We start from the raw sequence: 19,466 nt of genomic DNA, 5'->3' as shown, positions 1-19,466 counted from the left end.
AGGGGAGGGTTGGGGGCCCTGTCCTTCGAGGCCTACTTCCTTGCAGCGCAGCTGCAATGGCTCACCAGCTGGACAGCATCTAGAGGAAACGGAGGCACAGGAGATAACCCGGATGCTCCTCACAGGGACCCAACCCAGCACACCCCCTGCTGGTGAAGGTGGACAGATCCTGTATGCTGCGAATACATTGCCTCTCTAGAGCGGCACCCGTGTACTCCCCATTGTTGCCACTAGTGGGTCTCCCTAAAGGAAGTGGGCACTACACAACAGGAGAATTGCGAGTGTGGGAGGAACACACGCTCACGGAGATAGAAGCCCTGTTCACTGAGGGTCAGTTGACTTTGTTCGTGGGGTTGACGGAAGAGAGCAGGCTTCGGGCTGGAGAGTTCGTATTACAGAGACAAATGATAGCCGATTGTCGAAAGACGTGTAATCTCACGAATGGAGAACCCAAAACACACCTGTTACTACATACAATCTTAAACATTGGAACAGGGAAACGCCTTATCACGTGGATATCCAAGTCGATCATGGAACTCGCATGTACACCGCTAATGCGGCTTCGACTGAAGTGGGAGGAGGAATTCGGTTGTGCTCTACACGATAAAGATTGGCTCACACCACTGGAACACCACAAAGTGTCACGTAATCAGCGATTCAAAAATATCCAATTGAATATACTACATCGCGCATATCTCACGCCAGCGTGGCTCAAGCTCTTCTTTCCTGAGACCCAGTTTGACTGCTCTGTTGCCACACGCCTGATGCCACATTCATCCATATGCTATGTACCTGCAAGCATTCTGGGCGAGAGTGCACGCCACACTGCAGACGGTCACAGACCTGACCGAGCTTACCACATGGGAGGCTAGTTCCCTAGGTATATTTAAACCACGCAGAGAAAGGTGGAGACCCGATTTGCGATGCTAGCCATACTCCTAGCAAAGGGAAGCATTACACTACACTGGCAATCACCGGATGGTCCCCCGAAAGCAGCATGGTGGGGGGGGCGGTCAAGAAATGGGGTGCTGCCGAGGAATATGCCATTTTATCAGAAGGAAGCACACAGTGAAATCCCATATCAATGGAATGGTCTGCTCCTCCACAGCTTCGCACAAGACACCCCCACAGAAACCCCACTCGCCACCCAGGAGGCGCCAGACCCAAGAACACCTCGAACCCCAGAAGAACCCCCCTGAGTGAGGTCATCCCCTCCCCCCCCCCCTTACTGTCCAGAGTGGAACGCTACACTTGTTCCGATGAGAGATCTCTCCTTGATGATGGGGGCCCTGGAAAGAGCAATGCCCCTATCCCTTGCCCCATCTCCCCGAGTTATGTCTCCCCAGTTCGGTTGCACATATGGATTGCCTTTTCAACATCGCATACGGACAACAAGGGTACAACGGTTACACCTGAGAACTGGACACTCCAATATGTTGCCCAAGTTCCTCGAACAGGCTCACACCTACACAAACCCCATGCACCTAGACGGGTGATTCTTTGGTGGACACAAATTTTCAGGCATGGTAATGTGGACAATGAATGTTATGTAATGATTAAAGCTATTGATTGATGTAAACCCTGTATGGTAAATACAAAATCCAATAAAGGTTTACAAAAAAAATACTGGATACTGCTGTGATTGATTTGTTATATTTACATGGTTCCAGGGACCAGACTTATTCACAACTGGTTCATTAGCCTGTGAGGTGCAGTAACCTGTAGGTCACCAGGAGCAACGGGGACTGCATCAGACCTGACTCAGTGGATTGAGTGAGGATTTTGAGGTGATAATACCTCCATGGGTTCAAGATCAGGACTATTGGAATACACTTGTTACGTACCACTCAGGCCCCCGGGTACTCGCTTTTAAAAGTGCCACAGCTCTAAGACACGACTATAATCAAGGAGTCAGAGTGGACTCTTGAGTTGAGGCCTACTAGGCTACTTCCCTCGCTGTGGCCACCAGTGATTGTTCCATGTAATGTGATCAGGTTATTCTCCAGAGAAACACAAACTGCAACCTCAAGGGAGAAATGTAGTTTGTGAATACCATAACTTTAATTTGAATGAGTATAGTGGAAATACAATGGATCTTTCTGTTATAAAAGTATCTGGCTGAACATTTATTTATTGCTGCTGTGCATTGTGCAGAACCTATGTGCCTACCCAGAGGTATTGCCTGAGTGATGAGCCGTTTCCTCTGTGGTCACTTAACCATTTCTGGGGGTAGCTTTTCCTCACTTGGTTTGGTGCCAGTCTGCCTAGGTGGACAAAAGCTGGGGAATTTACAACGGTCTCCTAACATTTGCTTGTGAGCGGACATGCCTCTTTTGTGAAGATAACCTCTCCCCACTAGCATGACCTTGTCTGTCCTCTGGGAGTCATTTTAACACCTTTCAGGTAAAGTACAGCTGGCCAGATGCTGAAGAGGTAATGCAAATGAGCCTTTAGCAGCTTCTGCCAGAGTAAGGGTAACTTTCTAAAAGTTGCATTTCACAAATTAATAAAAATCCAACTTTACCATTAGATTGGATTTGTATTCAATATAAAATAAGTGTTTAAATGGAGTTTGAAGCTGGTACAGGTTGAACGTTATATATTAAAATGTACGATTTATACTTTCACTGTTCCTATGTGCCAATTACAGCCTTACCAGTAATATCGTTTGGCCCTAGTCACTGGGGGAATATCCCATTTATAATGTCGTACATGTCCCACTCTTAAATATTAAACACTATCTTATGGGCTTATGGGTGACTAAATTGTATTTAAAATCGGGGTTCCCTAAAAGTTAAAAGGGAGGTTTTGACAGGTTTGTGCTGCAGGAATCCAGTTCTCTTGTCAAGCTATACAGGCTAGACCTGAAGCCATGTTTTCACTGAGGTAGAGGACACAATGGGTGCTGCAGTCCACAAGTGGTATTTAATTTCCTATGCCAGGGGGACATTTCTGCACCATATACTCTGGCCTTCTATGCAAGTTAAATGTGCCCATACACTGAGTTCTATATAACTGTGTCCCAGTGTTTAGGCTCGGGATTATCAGCAGATGAGTCCGCCCCCCCCCCCCTCCCCCCCCCCCCCCCCCAAATAATGCTAAACTGGGGGTGACAGCACAAACAAGCATTTGCAATCCAATCGGTCTCGCCTTTGGGACCTTATAAGTATTTAGCCATGCACACTCTGGCGATGGGAGAAACCATTAGATTTGACAGGGGGTGAAGGTTCGGAGGTGACAGTAAGCATTAGCAAAAGCATGCAATAAAGTCACATTTAAAAGCAGACAGCTGCCAGACTGCACTCAGACTTTCTCTCGTTACAGCTCAGAGGGTTAGCACCTGCTGCACAGCACCTGCAGGTCACACGTGTTTAGAACAGGGACTGGACATGTGTTTCATCATTCCAATGTTGCCGAAAGCAGTTTCCTTGATTTGGGCAGTGCTAGTAGCATCTGTGCGTTCCGTGAGAAAGCGCTATAAAGGGTATGCTATGAATTGTAAAGTGCTTGTTATGGTAATTACTAGTCAAACACCTGCCTGCTTTCAACCAAACTGCAAATCACTCGACAAAGCGCTGTCAGAAGCCTTACACTGCCCGTGCATTGATACCCGCAACAAACTGTAAACACTGATCTCATCTGCAAATAGAAACAGAGTAAAAGTCTGACCTTGAGACGAGCCCTGCAGACGCCCCACTGATGCTCCCCGCACTATGCATGTGCTGCACTTACAATGTTAGCACTGCCCAAGGTGTGAACTGTTGTGAAAGTGCTTTTCCTTCAGCCTTGCACGCGTCTCTAGCCCCTCGTGCCCCCTAGAGCCGTGCCATCTGCAGAGGGCTCTCTGCTGGCCGCCGGGACACTGCTGCCCTCCCCACTCCCATCGCAGCCGCCCAGTACTGCTGGCGACAACGGGTGCTAGGGTTGACCATCTTTAGGGAGGACCTTATTTATAGACCCACGAGTGTTTGTGCGGAGACAACGAGGCTGCAAATTGTCATGTAAAAAGGCCTGCTACCTGAGCTTTAACATTACCGGTAGATTTGTAGAGCGCCATGACCTCAAGATGCTATTGAGAAATAACGGATGGGCCCTCATGGTTTAGGGACACGCAGTAGAGAAACGGGGCCCAGTTCAGAATGGAAGTCTAAAGAAAGTCCTAAGATTTTGGAGGGGAAGTGGTACATCCTCAGTCTGCCAGCGGGATATCTCCAGAGCACACCACTACGTCTGTGTATTCTGAAGCAGAAATACAACGTAATTCTGAAATTGGAGGGTTACTCTGTTCCCGCATAAGTTTGTTTTTTCTTTGCATTCTGAGATTGTAGATCTGAATAATCCGTAGTGAGATCAGAACTACAGGTCCCATAATGCAAAGAAGAAACCTGGGTCGACAATAGATCTATAAAAATTGAGCACTATGAATTCTATGTAAGTGGGGTTATCCACTTGTTTGCGATACTGATAAAGGCTGAAAAGATAGTAAATGCAACACTTAACAGGATTGACTGGGGCCCCAGACCTCTGTGCTCCAGCGAAACTACACCTGCTGCACCATTGGTACTTACGGAATTCATGTGTTTTTCCTCCAAACTGTCTTGCGTTGTTCATCACCACTGGCATGCCCATACTCATTCAACACTACATGGAACTTGAATAAGAATTAAACCCATATGATTAGCAGACTCCAATAACAATAATATCCCGGTTAACGGGGAGAGGATGAGGCCAAACGGAGAGCTGCCGACTTTATAGCGACGAACAAGGTTAGAGTTTAGGCATTGACTCAACATACTGGACAAATTACTTAATCTCCCCGTGCTTACCCAAAAATGAATGTTTCCCTGTGTAATGTAACTGGTGCTCATGTAAAGCGCTCCTATAGCTTCCGGTCGAGTTAGCGCAAAAAAATAAGACCCACATATATGAAGCGTTGTGCTTACACTCACTCGCTACACACCTAAAAAGGAACGACTTAATAAAATGCAAAAGGAACATATAAAGCTGCAAAGTACAGCTAAAAACTGGAGAAATGTTTCTAAAACCGGTTCCAGTCCTAACCCTTTCTTTGATCAACATTGCACTGCTGCCTATGTTCGATTTTTTTTTTCTATTTAAATAATAAATTGTATGCTTACACCCAAATCAGGAGACTGCTGACTATTTTACAGTTCTGCCTTTGCAACACACTAGAAGGTCTTCTCAAACAGCCCAAAGGAATGTAAAACCTTAAACTAAACGATCGGGATAAAAACTGCACAGTAGCAACACGCTGTAACGCGAAGAAAAAAACACACTTTCTTCTCACTATCTATTTAAAAAAATATGTATCTCTTTAGAAGATCTTTGAAAGACGTTGCATTTTGGATAGGGAAGAAAAAGGCAAAACCCCATGACTCAAAAGGGAAACACTGCACATTAATGACGTCATGCACAGGAAACTAACGAGCAGCCACAGCTTACGGGAGAGCGGTGACTCAACCCGTGAGCCGACGTCTGACTGCGCATGCTTTCTGCACAGACATTCTAACGTCCTGTGCCAGCTCTCAACTCCTCAGTGCGGCCGGACGACGTAGAAAGCACAAACTACTTTAAAAACGAGCATTGAAAATGCAATAGGACGCGCATTTACGCGCGACCTATTGCATTAGAATCGGAAGTGGGGTGAGAAGAAGGCACTAACGGGAGTAGGGGGGGGGGCTGGTATGTTCTGAGGTCCCGGACTGTGGGAGGGGAGGTGGGGGGGAAGGCAGGGGAAGATAAATACAGTTGGAAGTAAAGGGGCTGGTAGCCCTGGAAGGATACAAATGTCGAATGAGGAGGGACTAACGAGCCTCGAGCCAATCAGAAGGCAGCATTTAACACAAGCCAATGGGCAGGGTGGCCGGAGCTTCCACACTACAGTATATACTGCATGCCTCGCAAAGCGATAGCAGTGTATTCGCACTGCAACGCTAGCGAGACCTAAAAAGGGTCACTTTGCAGCACTTCTCATACTTCCTTTTCACCCAATCACGGTTCAAAAGTTTAATTTCTGATTCAAACTCTAACCTAAGTTTTGAAGTCTCATAGTGGTTTTCTACTGTCTTTTAAGCAACTGCTTGTACAAACCTCCCTGCATGCAGTGAGCCTTCTCATTAGACCCTTCTTTGTTTGGATTCTAATCCTCATTGATGCAATGAATAAATCGACCAACAGAACTGGACACTGCGTATGAAAGTAAATTATGCCAATGTTAGAGAGCAATCTTTACATTTAACTTGCTTATTCTTATTCTTATTCAGCCGTGGATATTTTAGAATACTAAACTGTAGTTTCCTGGGTTGTGCTTTAATAATTCTAGTAGAAAATGAATGGGTTCACCACCACTCTCCCTCACCAGTGTTTGCGGTGGCATCAGAGCTATAGTGCTTGCAGAAGGTCTGAAACTGCTTCCTAGTGGCTGCCTTGAAGATTTCTACCATCTGTGTTGGTAATGAAAGCCACAATAGCTGTCTTCCTTCACTGATTGGGCAGCGTCTTTATTTGGGAGAGAGTTGACAAAACTACCAGAGAAACCATGGCCTTGACCATTGTCTATTTCTGTTAGGATGTCCTGAAGCCCACAAATGGCCATATTGTAGCCTTTAATGCCATGGTCCTGTCGCACGTGGCTGATATCCATTTTGAAACTCTGCATTGGCCAAGCTCTCTTGGACATTAAAAGCCTGAAGAACACAGCGAGATAACAGACCCCCCCCCCCCCCCCCCCCCCCCCTCCACAACTCCCCTCCCTGCCCCGTCTAGATGAGCTTCAACAAAGCCTAGATTACTCCTACACTTCTGGCCACCTAGAAGACCATATTTCAAGTCTGGCATTGAAGATTAATATCTGTTTAAAACTTTTACTAACTGCATGCCACTACATCGTTAAGTGTGCACCTTGGCGCAACTGTCCAGACCAAGTTGAACCTTTGTAGCAGACCTTTCAGAATGTCCCTTAATACAGGCTGAAAGGCGAGGGCACTGTGACCAGATATCTTCCACGTAATAGCATTCACTCTTTTAGCTTTTTGTCCTGATTTAGTTGAGCCCAGTAGGTATAGCAACAGTTCATGCAGCTCACTTATGTATCCATTTCTATATTTTCCTTTCTTTTCTTGATAGTAGAGCCGACCCTGTAGTTGACAGCATCCTATGAATTATTGGGACTGGAAATGGTGCCCACACTCTGGAATTACAGGGGCCATGCTGAGTGATTGAGGCATGCTGCATCATGAAGTAGAATTCTGTGCACGTTTCGGTTTTGGAGTTGCTAATTCGTGTAAGGTGACCATATGGTTCTAGTGATAAGAGCGATTTGCATTATCAGGTCTGCTTTGCCGAAGCCATAAAAATCAGTTTAGCGGCCTCCAGTGCTGGAGAACCAACTTTGCCGACAAGTAACTTAACCTTGTGAGGCATTGAGAACTGAATGTCTGCTGATGCTTCCTCAGATGTGGGTTGCCTGCCCAAATTGTTGACTCAAGAGATGTTTCTACGGTTAACAAAAAAGAAGCATCTGGGCATAAACCGATATACTAGAACAAAGTATGTACTTTTTAGGTTAGAAAATACTTTACTCCTTTTGGAGAAGATACGTGTGTATGAGAAGCAAAAACCCTTCACTTTAATCCAAAATGTAGGATTTCAAGTACTGCTCCTATTCTATGATCTAGCTTATTCTACCAGAACTTTTATTTTTTAACCCAGTATGCTTTCTGCAGAAATAAAACAGTAACCTTTAAAAGCTTAGCAAAGTTCTAGCTGGACTGTTCCCATGAGGCACAGGGTCAAGACTGATTTGCATATGGCTGAGTTCAAAATGGAAAGGCATGGTGAGCAAAAAAACGATGGATTTAATCCCAGATCGCTGTACTGGGTTGAATGTATGACATTGTTCTGCATTCTGTCCAATTGTTGTTTTTGCACTTGTCACCTGAAAGGACGGCACGGGTGTACTCTGCACAAACGACTGCAGCAGTGCTGATGGGAAGCAGGAGGTGGCCTAGTGCCTGAATCTGCAAGGGGGTCTGGCCACAAGCAGGCCCTTGAGGAATCCACTGTAGTATGAACAGGGCAGTACTTCTCCTGCGTTGGGCCTCAGACTTACTCTGGGGCCTAGTGGACGAACCTGCAGGTGCCTGGGCCCTGGTGAGAACTGAAGCAGCATGAAGGCCCACTTCATGCAACCTGGTGGTGCCACGGAGGTAATCTACCCTTGCAGGGTTTGGACAGTGGGGGCCCAAGGTGCCTAGGGGTACGAGTAGTGTGACTTCCCCAGGAGGACAGGCCGCCCTGTGGTAATTTCTGACTATCCCAGGTGAGGTTGTTGGTGGTCCCCCAGATGTTGACTTCTTTGCCAGGTCTCACGGCTGAAAGCTTTAGTCGGGAGTAACCCCATTAAGCCATGGGCAAGGACAAAGTGGCAGCCCCAGTTCATGGGGAAAATGGTTTCCCCAGCCTGCCAAAGACTGGGAAGAGATTCATGCCTGCCGCCAGGCACAACCCAGCTGGAACCTACAGCGGCAGTACCACAAACTGTTTCCCGCTCTTTCCTGGAAAGTACGATAACTTAGTGTTGACTTCTCCTTGCTCCACCAAGATCTCTGCAACATGGTGAAGACTATCACTGAGGCAGAGGGGTAGTTAACTGAGGACGATACAGCCACATCTCTCCAAACTGCACTTAAGACACACTGGCAGTGTGTGGGCCTTCTGGAATCCTGGGTGGAGGGTGCAGAAGGTAGGTCCAGACGCTACAATGTCCGTGTAGTGGGGTGCTCTAGAGAGCAGCAGGCCACGGCCCGCTACCGTCATGATGGAATGCGTTGCTCATGGATCCCACAGGACTCGTTTACCTGCGTCATGGTGGAGAGGGCGCACGGGTCCCTGGCTGTAAGGCCTCCCCCGGGGGTTCCTACCGCGACAGTTTATTTTACGTCTCCTAACCCTTGTCAACAGATACCATACTCCTCGTCCCGGAAAAAGGGTGAATTGCTCTGTGGGGGACACGAGGTAATGCTCTTTCCTGATTATATGCTGAAGGTACAGCAGCAGAGGTACACCTTCCAGGCAGTCCAGTATATGCTGCAGTTCCCAGCACATCTGTCATACATGATGAGCGCACACTATTCAATACCCCGGAGAGTACCTGGGCCACCACTGCAGTGGTGGAGGAATGCTCGGTCCTCTGCCCGAGGGGTTGTGAAAAGTCCCCCATGCCTAGCAGAGACTCAACGGACAGTGCCTCGATGTCCCAGGAAAAACAGATTACGTCGCATATCAGAGGCCACAACTCCATACCGCTGCAGATTACTGCGTTCAACCTCCGTGGTGGGGTCCTTTTGCCCAGGCAGAGGAAGTGATGGCTCCTCCTAGATGGGAGATACTTTCTTTTTGGTCATCAGGTGGTCACAACGTACTGGAACATTACTGGGCAGGGGTTGGAGGACCTCAGCCCTCTGGCAATTTGTGTTTTGTTTGGGTATTTCATTTGTATTATCGAGGCAACCAATGCTTTGGGGGGTGGAGGGGATGGTCGGGGGTCTGGTGGCTGCTAGTTGCAGCATCTCCAGCAGCAGGTTGAGGTGTTTGTGTTTACTGTTCAGTTTAATAAGCTCTATGACCGAGGTCACACATGAATGCTTTTAAAAGGTGTTTATACACCTCAACACACAAGGCAATAGGCAAAGGCAGGTCTCATAGGGGAATATAAGATTGTCACTTGGAATGTTAATGGTCTTAATGATGAGATTAAGCGGAGGTACGGTCTTGGCATATGGAAAGAGGCACAATTCAACCAGAGTGAATGGAAATTATGAACTAGGAGGGGAAGGCATATCCAGACGACTTAATCTCTAGTTATCAATACGCCCAACTCTCCAGGGAAACGGAGGACGAGGTACGAGGAGGATGTAGAGGCTATTGAAGAATGGGTGGAGGCGAAAATGGCTTTGAACACTTGCAATATCCATGCATCTTCACCTGATTCAGTTCAGGTATTTCCATTGGACATATTGCTCTCTTGAAAAACTCTGGCACATGGGTCGGTCCCTCCACCCAGCGTTTTTGCCATGTGGGTTTTCCCAGAGTTCACTTTACCACATATTTGGACCTGCCCGGGAGCGCAAGCATATTGGACGACCATTCAGACATATTGGGTGGGTGGGAGAATACCCATGGTGCTCGATCCCAAGATTGTTTTGCTGGAAATAATGGATTTGGTGGGAGATCCCCAGATCAGTCTGTTCCTTGATCACCACGGCATATATGGTGGCCAAGAGACCTGGCAGGCATTGGAGAGCTGTGCACGCTCAATCAATACATGAGTGGGACAGAGGCATGCACTCCTGCACACAATGGAAAAGCTGGTGTATAAGGTGCGGGAGCCACTGATCAACTAATAATGGGGTGTGTGGACCGGGGACAAGGAACAGATTGGTTGAGACCATGGAAATTGTCCGGTGTAAAGCGTGTGCTTGTTACTGCTTCAGACATGTTATAATATTTATAGTGTGTAACTCTGTATTTAATTTACTTATGGGTGCTCTAATCGTGGCCCTTGTGGCTTGAGCTTGGTGTTAATTTTGATGTCAAAGTCCATAAAATGTGTTATAAAGAAATTAATGAATTCACTGTTCTTCCTGCTGCCCTTCATCCCACAGAGACATGAAACCTATGTTTTCTTATGTCATGAGCACACCATAACTAACCAATTCTTAGCTTCCGCTTGTACACGGTCAGTCAAGCTGCAACAATAGATTCTTCCACAATGCAACCTCCATTATTTTTAGATGCCTCACTTACGCCCACCAACCCCCACCAACCGCAGGACTAACCGAAGTAGTCTTACTAATCAAACCCATGTTAGTCCCATATTTAAGACCTATTGTTGGTATTAAGATTTGAAATTACACCCATTGCTGTATAGTACTCAAACGGGATCCTAAATGTGAACAAGTTAATACAACTTCTAAATGTATACCAAATTAGGAATGCATTAGGTGTGTGTGATCACAAGCTTGTCCTCCCAGGTCACAACCCATGATTCTATTTTACCTTCTATAAAAACCTTTCAGGAAAATGTGTGCAACCTGCTGTACTGCCCTTCAAGAGGGGTCTTGTTCACTGCTCCTTTACTGTGAAGGACCACCACCACCACGACAGCAGAAGACAGTTGCCACAATGTCTGGGACTACTGCCGCCAATACAGCAGCAAGACTATCTTCTCCCATAGCAAGGACCAGAGCAGCATCGGTGTGACCACAGCCTCTGCCAAAGTAGAAGCAGCTACAATAAATGCTCTGGTGTGGCCACTTTTGTTCATACAAATGCTTTCACCACAGCTGCAGGGACAATGGCTATTGCTGCCAGCAAGGCAGAGAGAAAAGTATTGACCACAATTGTAACAGCTGCCACCACTGCAGGGGCAACCATAACTGCCAGTAAGATTCAAGCAACTGTAGTGAAATGATAATTTTGGAGCAAGACCAAAAGTGAAGGGAGTGGGAGGAGGGGGGGGGGGGGGGGGTCACGTCGGGAATTGGCGTGTTAACTGTGCCACTTCAGACAGGCTAGGCAAAGCCACTGGTGGTACCTTGATTTGGGGCTGTAGAGGAGCTGGGTGGTTTGACATGCTGTTGGATGCCCAAAAGAAACCATTTCAAAGAAACCCACACTAACCTAGCTGACAGGTTACCTTTCAAATTAAAGCAAACAAATGAGTTTTACAGTTGAGCTGCTGCAACAGAATCTTATCTATGTTTGGATATTAAGTATTTCTCAGCAAAAAATTAAAATTACCCGATAGGCGTGCAAGAGAACCAGAACTCCTACTGCAGGGGGGAAAGCCAGGTGCTCAAACTGTTTAAAAAGAATCCTTCTAAGGTGATTGAAAATGAACTAAATTACGTTTAACTCGAAGTGGTAACTGAACAAATGATGTAGTTGAAAATATTGTCCCAGGTCCACATGCTCCTTGACAGAAATAGCCCAAATACATGAAGGAAATGCAATAAATGACACAACCCTTCTTGAATCCTGATGTCCACCCAAATATTTTTGGACCTGTTCCAGTAAAAAACAATCATCCAGGGCAAGAATTTTTTTGTGGAATACTCCATTACCAGTTAAGTCTGCCCAAGGCCATGTCCATTTCACAAAACCTCAAGACTGGAAGACCGCACAGGATCTGTTAAACTTCAACGCAATCCTATCCAGCGTTTACCCTCTGGTTCTTGGAAAGTCTAGCTGTAGATACAAAAGAAACATGAACGATCTATGACGTACTTGAGGGACCTTTTTAAACAAACAGCGAAGCAAGGGAATTGTTGATTTGATTTGCTAGAAAGGTTTGCCTAAAATTTAGCTGAATAAGACTTGGTCACATTCGAAAAATTGAGGTTTTTTTTAAATTTGTTTTTTATGGCATTTGGCTATTTCCCACCTGCCCTCCCCAATTATAGTTACGTCACTCTCATTCTATGCAACATTTGCCTCTCATCCTTGAATTTTCAATCCTTGGTTTTTCGTGTTTGACTGCTCTTTAATGGTGAGACCACATGATTATTTGCTTTCCACAAAAACCTTGAACTGCAGCCTCGGACCCCTTTGAGAGTCTAAACTTGAAAGAATCCTGTCCAGCAGACTGACTTCCTTTGTACAAATGTACCTAAAGTTGAGACTATGTAGGAGGGAGTAGGTACAGTCTGCCAAAAGTAAGATAAAGACCTGTGGATGGAGGTCGGAGGTTGGATGATTGTAGAAGCAGTGACCTGAAGGTAGAATGGAGAGGACACCCCATGTTAGTGTAGGAGGAAGGACAGAATGTGGAATTGAGACGCATGTGGGTGAAGAGGAAACATAAGTGAGAATTTGGTTCAAAGTTGACTGTGTTGGCTGCTTTTAAATATGGTAACCATAAAAAGTTTAACTTTTGGATCTAGAGTATTGAAGATTGTGGTGTTTCATGGTATTAATCTATTAACTGCACTATAAGAAATTAGTGACTGCTCTTACTATATAAACTTTGATTTTCTCTATGGCTATTAAAGTGCATTTGTTGGCCATTATTAGGAAAACCACACAAGGGCAATATTGGCATGCCAAATGAAGAATATTGGACTGGCCGAGGTGCTAAGCCAAAGCTTTCTGAGCAGCCTTTTGTTTTTCAGTCTGCGGCTAAAAGTCAGGAACAAGGTAGGTTTCTCCTATTTCTTATTGTATGTTGAGTAAGTTTTGATATGCCATGTTGCTCTTTTGTGAAAACTGAGTTACCTGCAAATAAACTCATAGCTACGACTTTCCTGTGGATTTCCATTTTCCCATCTTAAAGGGACTAATTCAGCAAAATTGATAGAACAGGTCGCTCTGTAAGGGGTCCATCTGACATTGGGCGCCATTTCTGGATCGCTGCCCACCTTCTTTTCATGCTAGTTTTTTGAGGAGGACACTGGATCTCTGGCTATCCCAGACCAAGACGTTCAGTGGCTCTGCCTGCCCAAGAAGAAACGCTTGCAGGTGACTTTCCTATCTTGGTGGATGTCACCAGGAGAATCACTAGAGCACAATGTTCCTCCTCAGATGTGTTGGCTGGCTTTCTGCCACGTCCCAGCCCTTCCCTGTGCTAAAGAGGGAGGGCAACGGCCCTAGGTTTTTTTTTTTTTAACTTCAACCCAGGTTAGTATTTTCTAAGGCAATCTGCTAGATAATTCCACTTGACACTTTATTGTAACTTCCTTTTTGTCCCACTTTGTTTGCACCTACAAATATAATTGATAACGCTTATTTTTGGTGCCTCAGGGGTTTGTGGGTGATTTATTCTATTGTATTTCCAGATTATCTTTAGTAAATTTGCTCTTTGATTAAATGCCAGAATTCGCTCTAGTGGGCACAAGGAAATGATGTTCTAGTGAATGTTGTGCTGCTACTTTCTCAACATTTCGTTGCAGAAAAGCTGCCAAGAAAGAGGGGTCTGAAATCTTCTAAAATTAAGCCGACACTACCGGAGCCAGAGGAAGTGGAAGTCTGGATCGCTCCGAAAACGTTTGGGAACAAAGGTTTATTACATTTAACACATTTCTGCTTGCATGCCTTTGATTATTGGTGGGTGAACTACCACTGTACCGCATTAATACTGTTGGAGGGGCAGGAGGGGCGAGTGGGGGAGGGGAGAGGTGGTACCATCTGCATCCAGGACGGGTTGCCACAAATTGACGCAGCACGCCAGCTGACCTCCAAGCACAAAGTTGTAAAGTTGGAGTTCTAGAATATCATTGTTAAGGTTATCGATGTTGCCTTTTTGTTTTTATTTTAACATTTTAAAAATGTTCTTTTTGAAAACAACTTTTTTAAGAAATAAGGCCGTTTTAAAAAAAAATAATTTTATTGAAAACAACATCCACAACATTGCAGCAGTCATGACACTTAGCACCTTCACAGGCAAAGTATACATTCGGGCTTTGGAGACAAGCGATACTTTCAGGGTAGTAAGCATTGAATCAAACCAATTAGTGAAGCATTACAGAGGTGGTTACATATACATGTTAGGATCGGGGGGGCCCCCCGTATACAGTATATGAATGGTGGCCTTAAGTTTTCAGGTCACCGCGCTTGCCCCCATTTTATCCAGGATAGCCCGTCTCTCCTTTCTAAGTTCCACCGTAGGAGAAATACAGATGTCGTCCCCCCCCCCCTCCGATATTTGTTCCAACGTCCCCACTTGTGATCCCACTTCCGCGGGCAGCCTCGACGTTTGTATACAGTTTTTCCGCCACCATGGCCTGATCCATATCAGTGGCCCAAACGCGCAACAGCGGCATGGTGTCTACCCCCCATTTCTGGGCAATATTCCTTTTAGCAATGGCCCAACCCACCGCCGACCACTCCTGCTCCGCCTGGGTGAGGTCCGTATCTTCCCACACATTAAGGAGGCAGAGCTGGGGAGAGGGTGTGATGGGCTTACCTATGGACCTCGCCATCTGTCGGGTGACTTCTGTCCAGTATTGCTGAATAAGGGGGCAAGCCCATAGAATGTGTAGAAATGTACCTGTCTGGTGACAGTGTCGTAGGCAGAGCGTGTCTGGACGTCTTCCCAATTTATACAACAGTTTAGCATCAAAATACACACGGTGCAGAATTTTGAGCTGAACGAGGCGGAGTCGCATCGGTATTGCCACCTCACGAGGGGAAGCTAGCGCTTCAATCCAGTCCTAGTCAGCCATTTCTCCCAAGTCCGTCTCCCACCTGGCCCGTAATTTCCGCATTGGGTTGGTACGATTATTAATTAACTTCTTATACGTCAAGGAGATAGCCCTGCGGTCCATTGGATCCAGCAACAGCCTGTCCTCCAAAGGAGAGGAGTCTGGCAGGGGGGGCACTGGCGGGAAGGGCGCTGTCGATAGCATGGCTAATTTGAAGATATCGATAAATACCAGCTCGCACCCTCAGAGTATTAAGCTGAAGCTCCGCAAATGACGCCTTCTTGCCTTTAATCCAAACATCCCCCACCGTAGAGATACCAATAAGGTCCCATTTATCGAAACCTGCGCAGGTGCTCAGACGCCCCAGACAATCGGGCTCCCAGAGTGGGGTGGCCTTAGTTATCTGTCCATACCAACCCATGCGCCGCTGGAGCCTGTGCCAGGTTTCCACCGTCCGGGCCGCAGGGCCAGTCAAGAAGGCAGTTTTAAACACTTTGCAGTTATGTTTTTAATCCAAAATGAAGTCAAATATCGTTTCTAGTAATTACCTAGTTTAAATAGAAAATTTAAATTAAATGCCATTTCCTTTGAAAAGCTAGTGTTACCTTACTGGAGAGGTATATTGAAAAACTTGACTTGTCAATCAAATCAAAAATACGCTTTATTCGATTTTAAAAACAATTAAATCATAAAAGCACATCATAAAAACAAAGACTTAAAAACCTGATGAATCAATCCATGTAAGAACATCAAAAATACAATTTGTTTTCTTTAAACATCCCTAACTTGAATAAAATCGAGAATCAGTTACGCTGGACGCTGATTACATTGAGTTTCTAGATTTAACCATCCCTTTTAAAAATATAGCTATATGGCCAGTACTGATTTCATCATCCAAATATTGCAGTTTAATGAATGCAGGTCGACACTGTCTCAGACCATGTGATTTTAAAATGGGTATGATCCATCTCTTCCTGATTATGATGTAAAACTTACAGAAAAATATGACCTGTATTGTCGACTGTGGGGAGATGTCATCGCATGGGCACAAAATATGTGACCAATCATTAATTTGGGGGAATGAAACCATGTTATGAAAATTGCCTAGACGCAAACTCGTCAAAAGCCTCCTTGACTTGTCATTTTATAATTAAATCTGCTTTACTGAAATTTTTCAAACTAAAAACAAGTTCCACAAAGTGACAATCGGGATGAGTGTACCAAATCTATTATTTGAAAGGTGGATATTCCAAGATTCCACATTACAGTGGAGAAAAAGTAAACCGGGTACAAAGTTAAATCGATCACCCCAAAACACTGTCCAAAGTCCATGCAACGCCTCTTAAGACATGCAGGCATCTCACGATGTCAAACTTCCTTTTTCAAACCCTTTTTAGAGATTCCCTACAACGCCTCTGCCCCTGGCCATTCAGTCAATCAAATTATCATTTCCCAATTTGCAACACCCTCAAATGAACCTCTTTCTCGCTCTCCTATATGTCCGTAAACCTTGGTAGCCATATTGGGGACCACATACAGTAGCGGCCCATGGCCATCCTCTCCCAGTTCTTGCCATACCATTCACCCAGTGTCAAGACTGGCTGCTTTACCTCACTTGGACTACAATAGCGGTTTGTTGACCAACAGTAGACCGGTCCCAGTGGTATGAAATTGTTGTCATTTGGTTAATACAGGCCCAAAAGATGTGAACCGCCTACCTCGTAACGATCCCCAAGATATTAATTCATCCAGTCTGAGGCCAATCCTGAGATTGCTGGTCAGTTACTAAAATATGACTCTATGTGCCCATGCACAAGCCAGACCTGCAGACATCTATGGCCTTAATTGTGTCTGGGTGCAATACCACCTAAACCACGCTTAATGTGTTGACATTAACGTGCAGCAAAGCATATGAGATCTAGTGCAAACGAGTGACCAGACAACATCAGTGACCTATTTGATTGAAAGCCAGCTCAGCCTTCTTGGCGTAGAACACCTTCAATAGCGTAATTATCCTCATTGGACAGTTAAGACTCTTATGTTCATAGTAGGAGCCTTAACCGCACTCAATGACAAACAAAAAATCTAAAGTTTAGGCCCTTTGCCTGCACAACACACACAGAAGGTGACATCAAAAGGGCCATCCAGCTATTGAACACTGACCACAATGGAGATTCTAGAATGCTGAACTACTCCCACCGCAATCCAAAATGATCCCCAACCAGATGCAGTATTAACGTAGTTTCAGTCACTGACCATACTACTCCAAATAGTGAATGACCAATTACTGTCTATAGATGGGGACAGTTCAGCCAATCTGCTATGACAATGTCCGCTCATCTGCACCACGCACAACTCAAAATGGAATAAAGAAACCTCGATCTTTCCTTGAGACCCTATAGAGCACACAAGGAAGTGGGAGCGGCTCAACTTTGACCCTCAAATGATTGTGTCCTGTTGCCAGATCAGTGTTCAAGGTGGACGTGCTCCCACATTGAGGGTGTGATCCCACAGTCACTTAGAGACAAGCTTACTAAAACCCCTCCCATCACACTACGTCAGATAAATCCATCCTAACTTTTAGCTTAAGAGCAGTGATGCACAACAAAGTGTGGTTAGTCCAGTCTTTTGTCTACATTAGCTAGTTGGCTCCTGGTCAACTCGGGCATGAGGCCAGACACATGGTGGCACTGGCCCGCAAGGTTGTAAAACGATCCAATCACCCCCGACCCCTTAGTTGGCTGCTGTCCAATGACCCATAGGTGTTAAATCTTCCTATGGCACTCGGCAGATACTAGATTTGGTGGAATATTTTATGTCATTGGGTACAAGTGAATAATCATGCATAGACAGTGGTGTTTAGAAAGTAAAATAAGTAAAATTACTCTGTCCCTCTAAATATCCGTGTTTACCCATCGCATCCGCCTCCCCTAGCTTAAGGCATAGGGAGGGGGGATCATTAACCGAGCAATAGATATGCAGACTGGCAAAAGAGAAAGATTGGTTAAAATCTTGCAGTACTTCAATGACTGAGGAGCTTTCAAATGGGCAAATATTGATTAAGCGTGCAAGGTCTGCCACATGCCCGTGGTCCTATCTATCCTACAGCGAAGTGTCATTGGTTGGGAAGTGGGTGAATTGCATAAAGTGATCAGTGTGAAAGTGTAGCTGGTCTACTCGGCACCTCATAACCATACCAGGATATCTGGTTGCCTACTTTGCCACTTGTGTAGATGAACTGGCACATGGGAACGGTATAGAACTACCGGACACTGGGTGTAGCTCTAACACTCCTCAGTGATGTGTGCACAGGAACAAGTGGCACTTGTGATTGATGCGGAAGAGGTCATCCTAGTTCAAACTCCTCTCCTCTGCCACAGTTTCTTAACTTGGCGGGCCCATGGCAACATTACATATAGTTCCATAACGGTCTAATGTCATGAGAATCTTTCTTGCGAATGGTGTGAAATGTCTGGTTGCGGGTTCTCCTATCCAGTTTTGAAGGATTTAATCTCATTCACATTGTTAAAATGTCAGGGTTGTCACAGCTCAGTTTATCCCCCACCAAGAGTGGCTCTAGTAATTGGGTCCGAGTGTAGACCCCAGCTACTGTACGTTTTGTTTAACTCCTCTGTAAGATACTGTGGCTGCATTAGAGTAGCACCGTTGTCTGTTTCGGTTCCTGCCCAGTCCACGAGCTGAATTATGACGTTTTCCTAGCATTTTGGTAGTATAGGGCAGGCCAGTTCTAGCCTCTTGGTGGAAGAGGCCATCATTCCTTTGGCCTCTTCCCAGCTCATGGAAAGCTGTTAATTGCCTTCTGAAATTCTAAAGGAACACTGTCGATAATTGCAAGGCCTGGAAAAAGAATAATGGCTTTTTTTTTTTTTTTTTTTTTTTTTTATAAACTTTTATCAGTTGCCCATAGTAGGTTTTATTTTAACCAAAAGATTAAATCTCCTGCAAGTATGAGGTTGTGGCAATTCAGTTCCTAGTAAATAAACATGTAGATCTCTAAGTGATGAGCTACTGCATACCCACCCGTTTAGAATAAACTTCAGAAGTGGTAGATAGCCTCAACTTCTTAAAAAAAAAAAAAAAAAAAAGTGCGCCCAGCAGAACTTTTGATGGCCTGTTCGCCTTTGCCCCTGTCAGGGCCACGGCATCTTCGGCCACCCCTTTTCAACCTGGCTTGCCCATTTCCAACGGCAAAGGGAAGGCGGCCTGCTACCCCTAGTGCTTAAT

The 19,466-nt window shown here is 45.4% G+C and overlaps 1 protein-coding gene across 3 annotated transcripts in view; it reads left to right on the top strand.

Annotated features, from left to right (window-relative positions):
- Positions 1 to 19,466, top strand: part of LOC146823212 (uncharacterized) — a 216,136-nt gene that overhangs the window by 194,899 nt on the left and 1,771 nt on the right. For all 3 annotated transcript variants that reach the window (XM_085607500.1, XM_085607503.1, XM_085607502.1), the window contains exons 4-5: positions 13,096 to 13,218; positions 13,971 to 14,078. In XM_085607500.1, the coding sequence (XP_085463626.1) occupies positions 13,096 to 13,218; positions 13,971 to 14,078 (231 nt within the window). The remainder of the gene's footprint in view (positions 1 to 13,095; positions 13,219 to 13,970; positions 14,079 to 19,466) is intronic.

The sequence above is a fragment of the Triturus cristatus genome, chromosome 5_2 (assembly GCF_964204655.1).
Source record: "Triturus cristatus chromosome 5_2, aTriCri1.1, whole genome shotgun sequence".
Classification (NCBI taxonomy): domain Eukaryota; kingdom Metazoa; phylum Chordata; class Amphibia; order Caudata; family Salamandridae; genus Triturus; species Triturus cristatus.
This window is presented reverse-complemented; position numbering and strand designations above follow the sequence as displayed.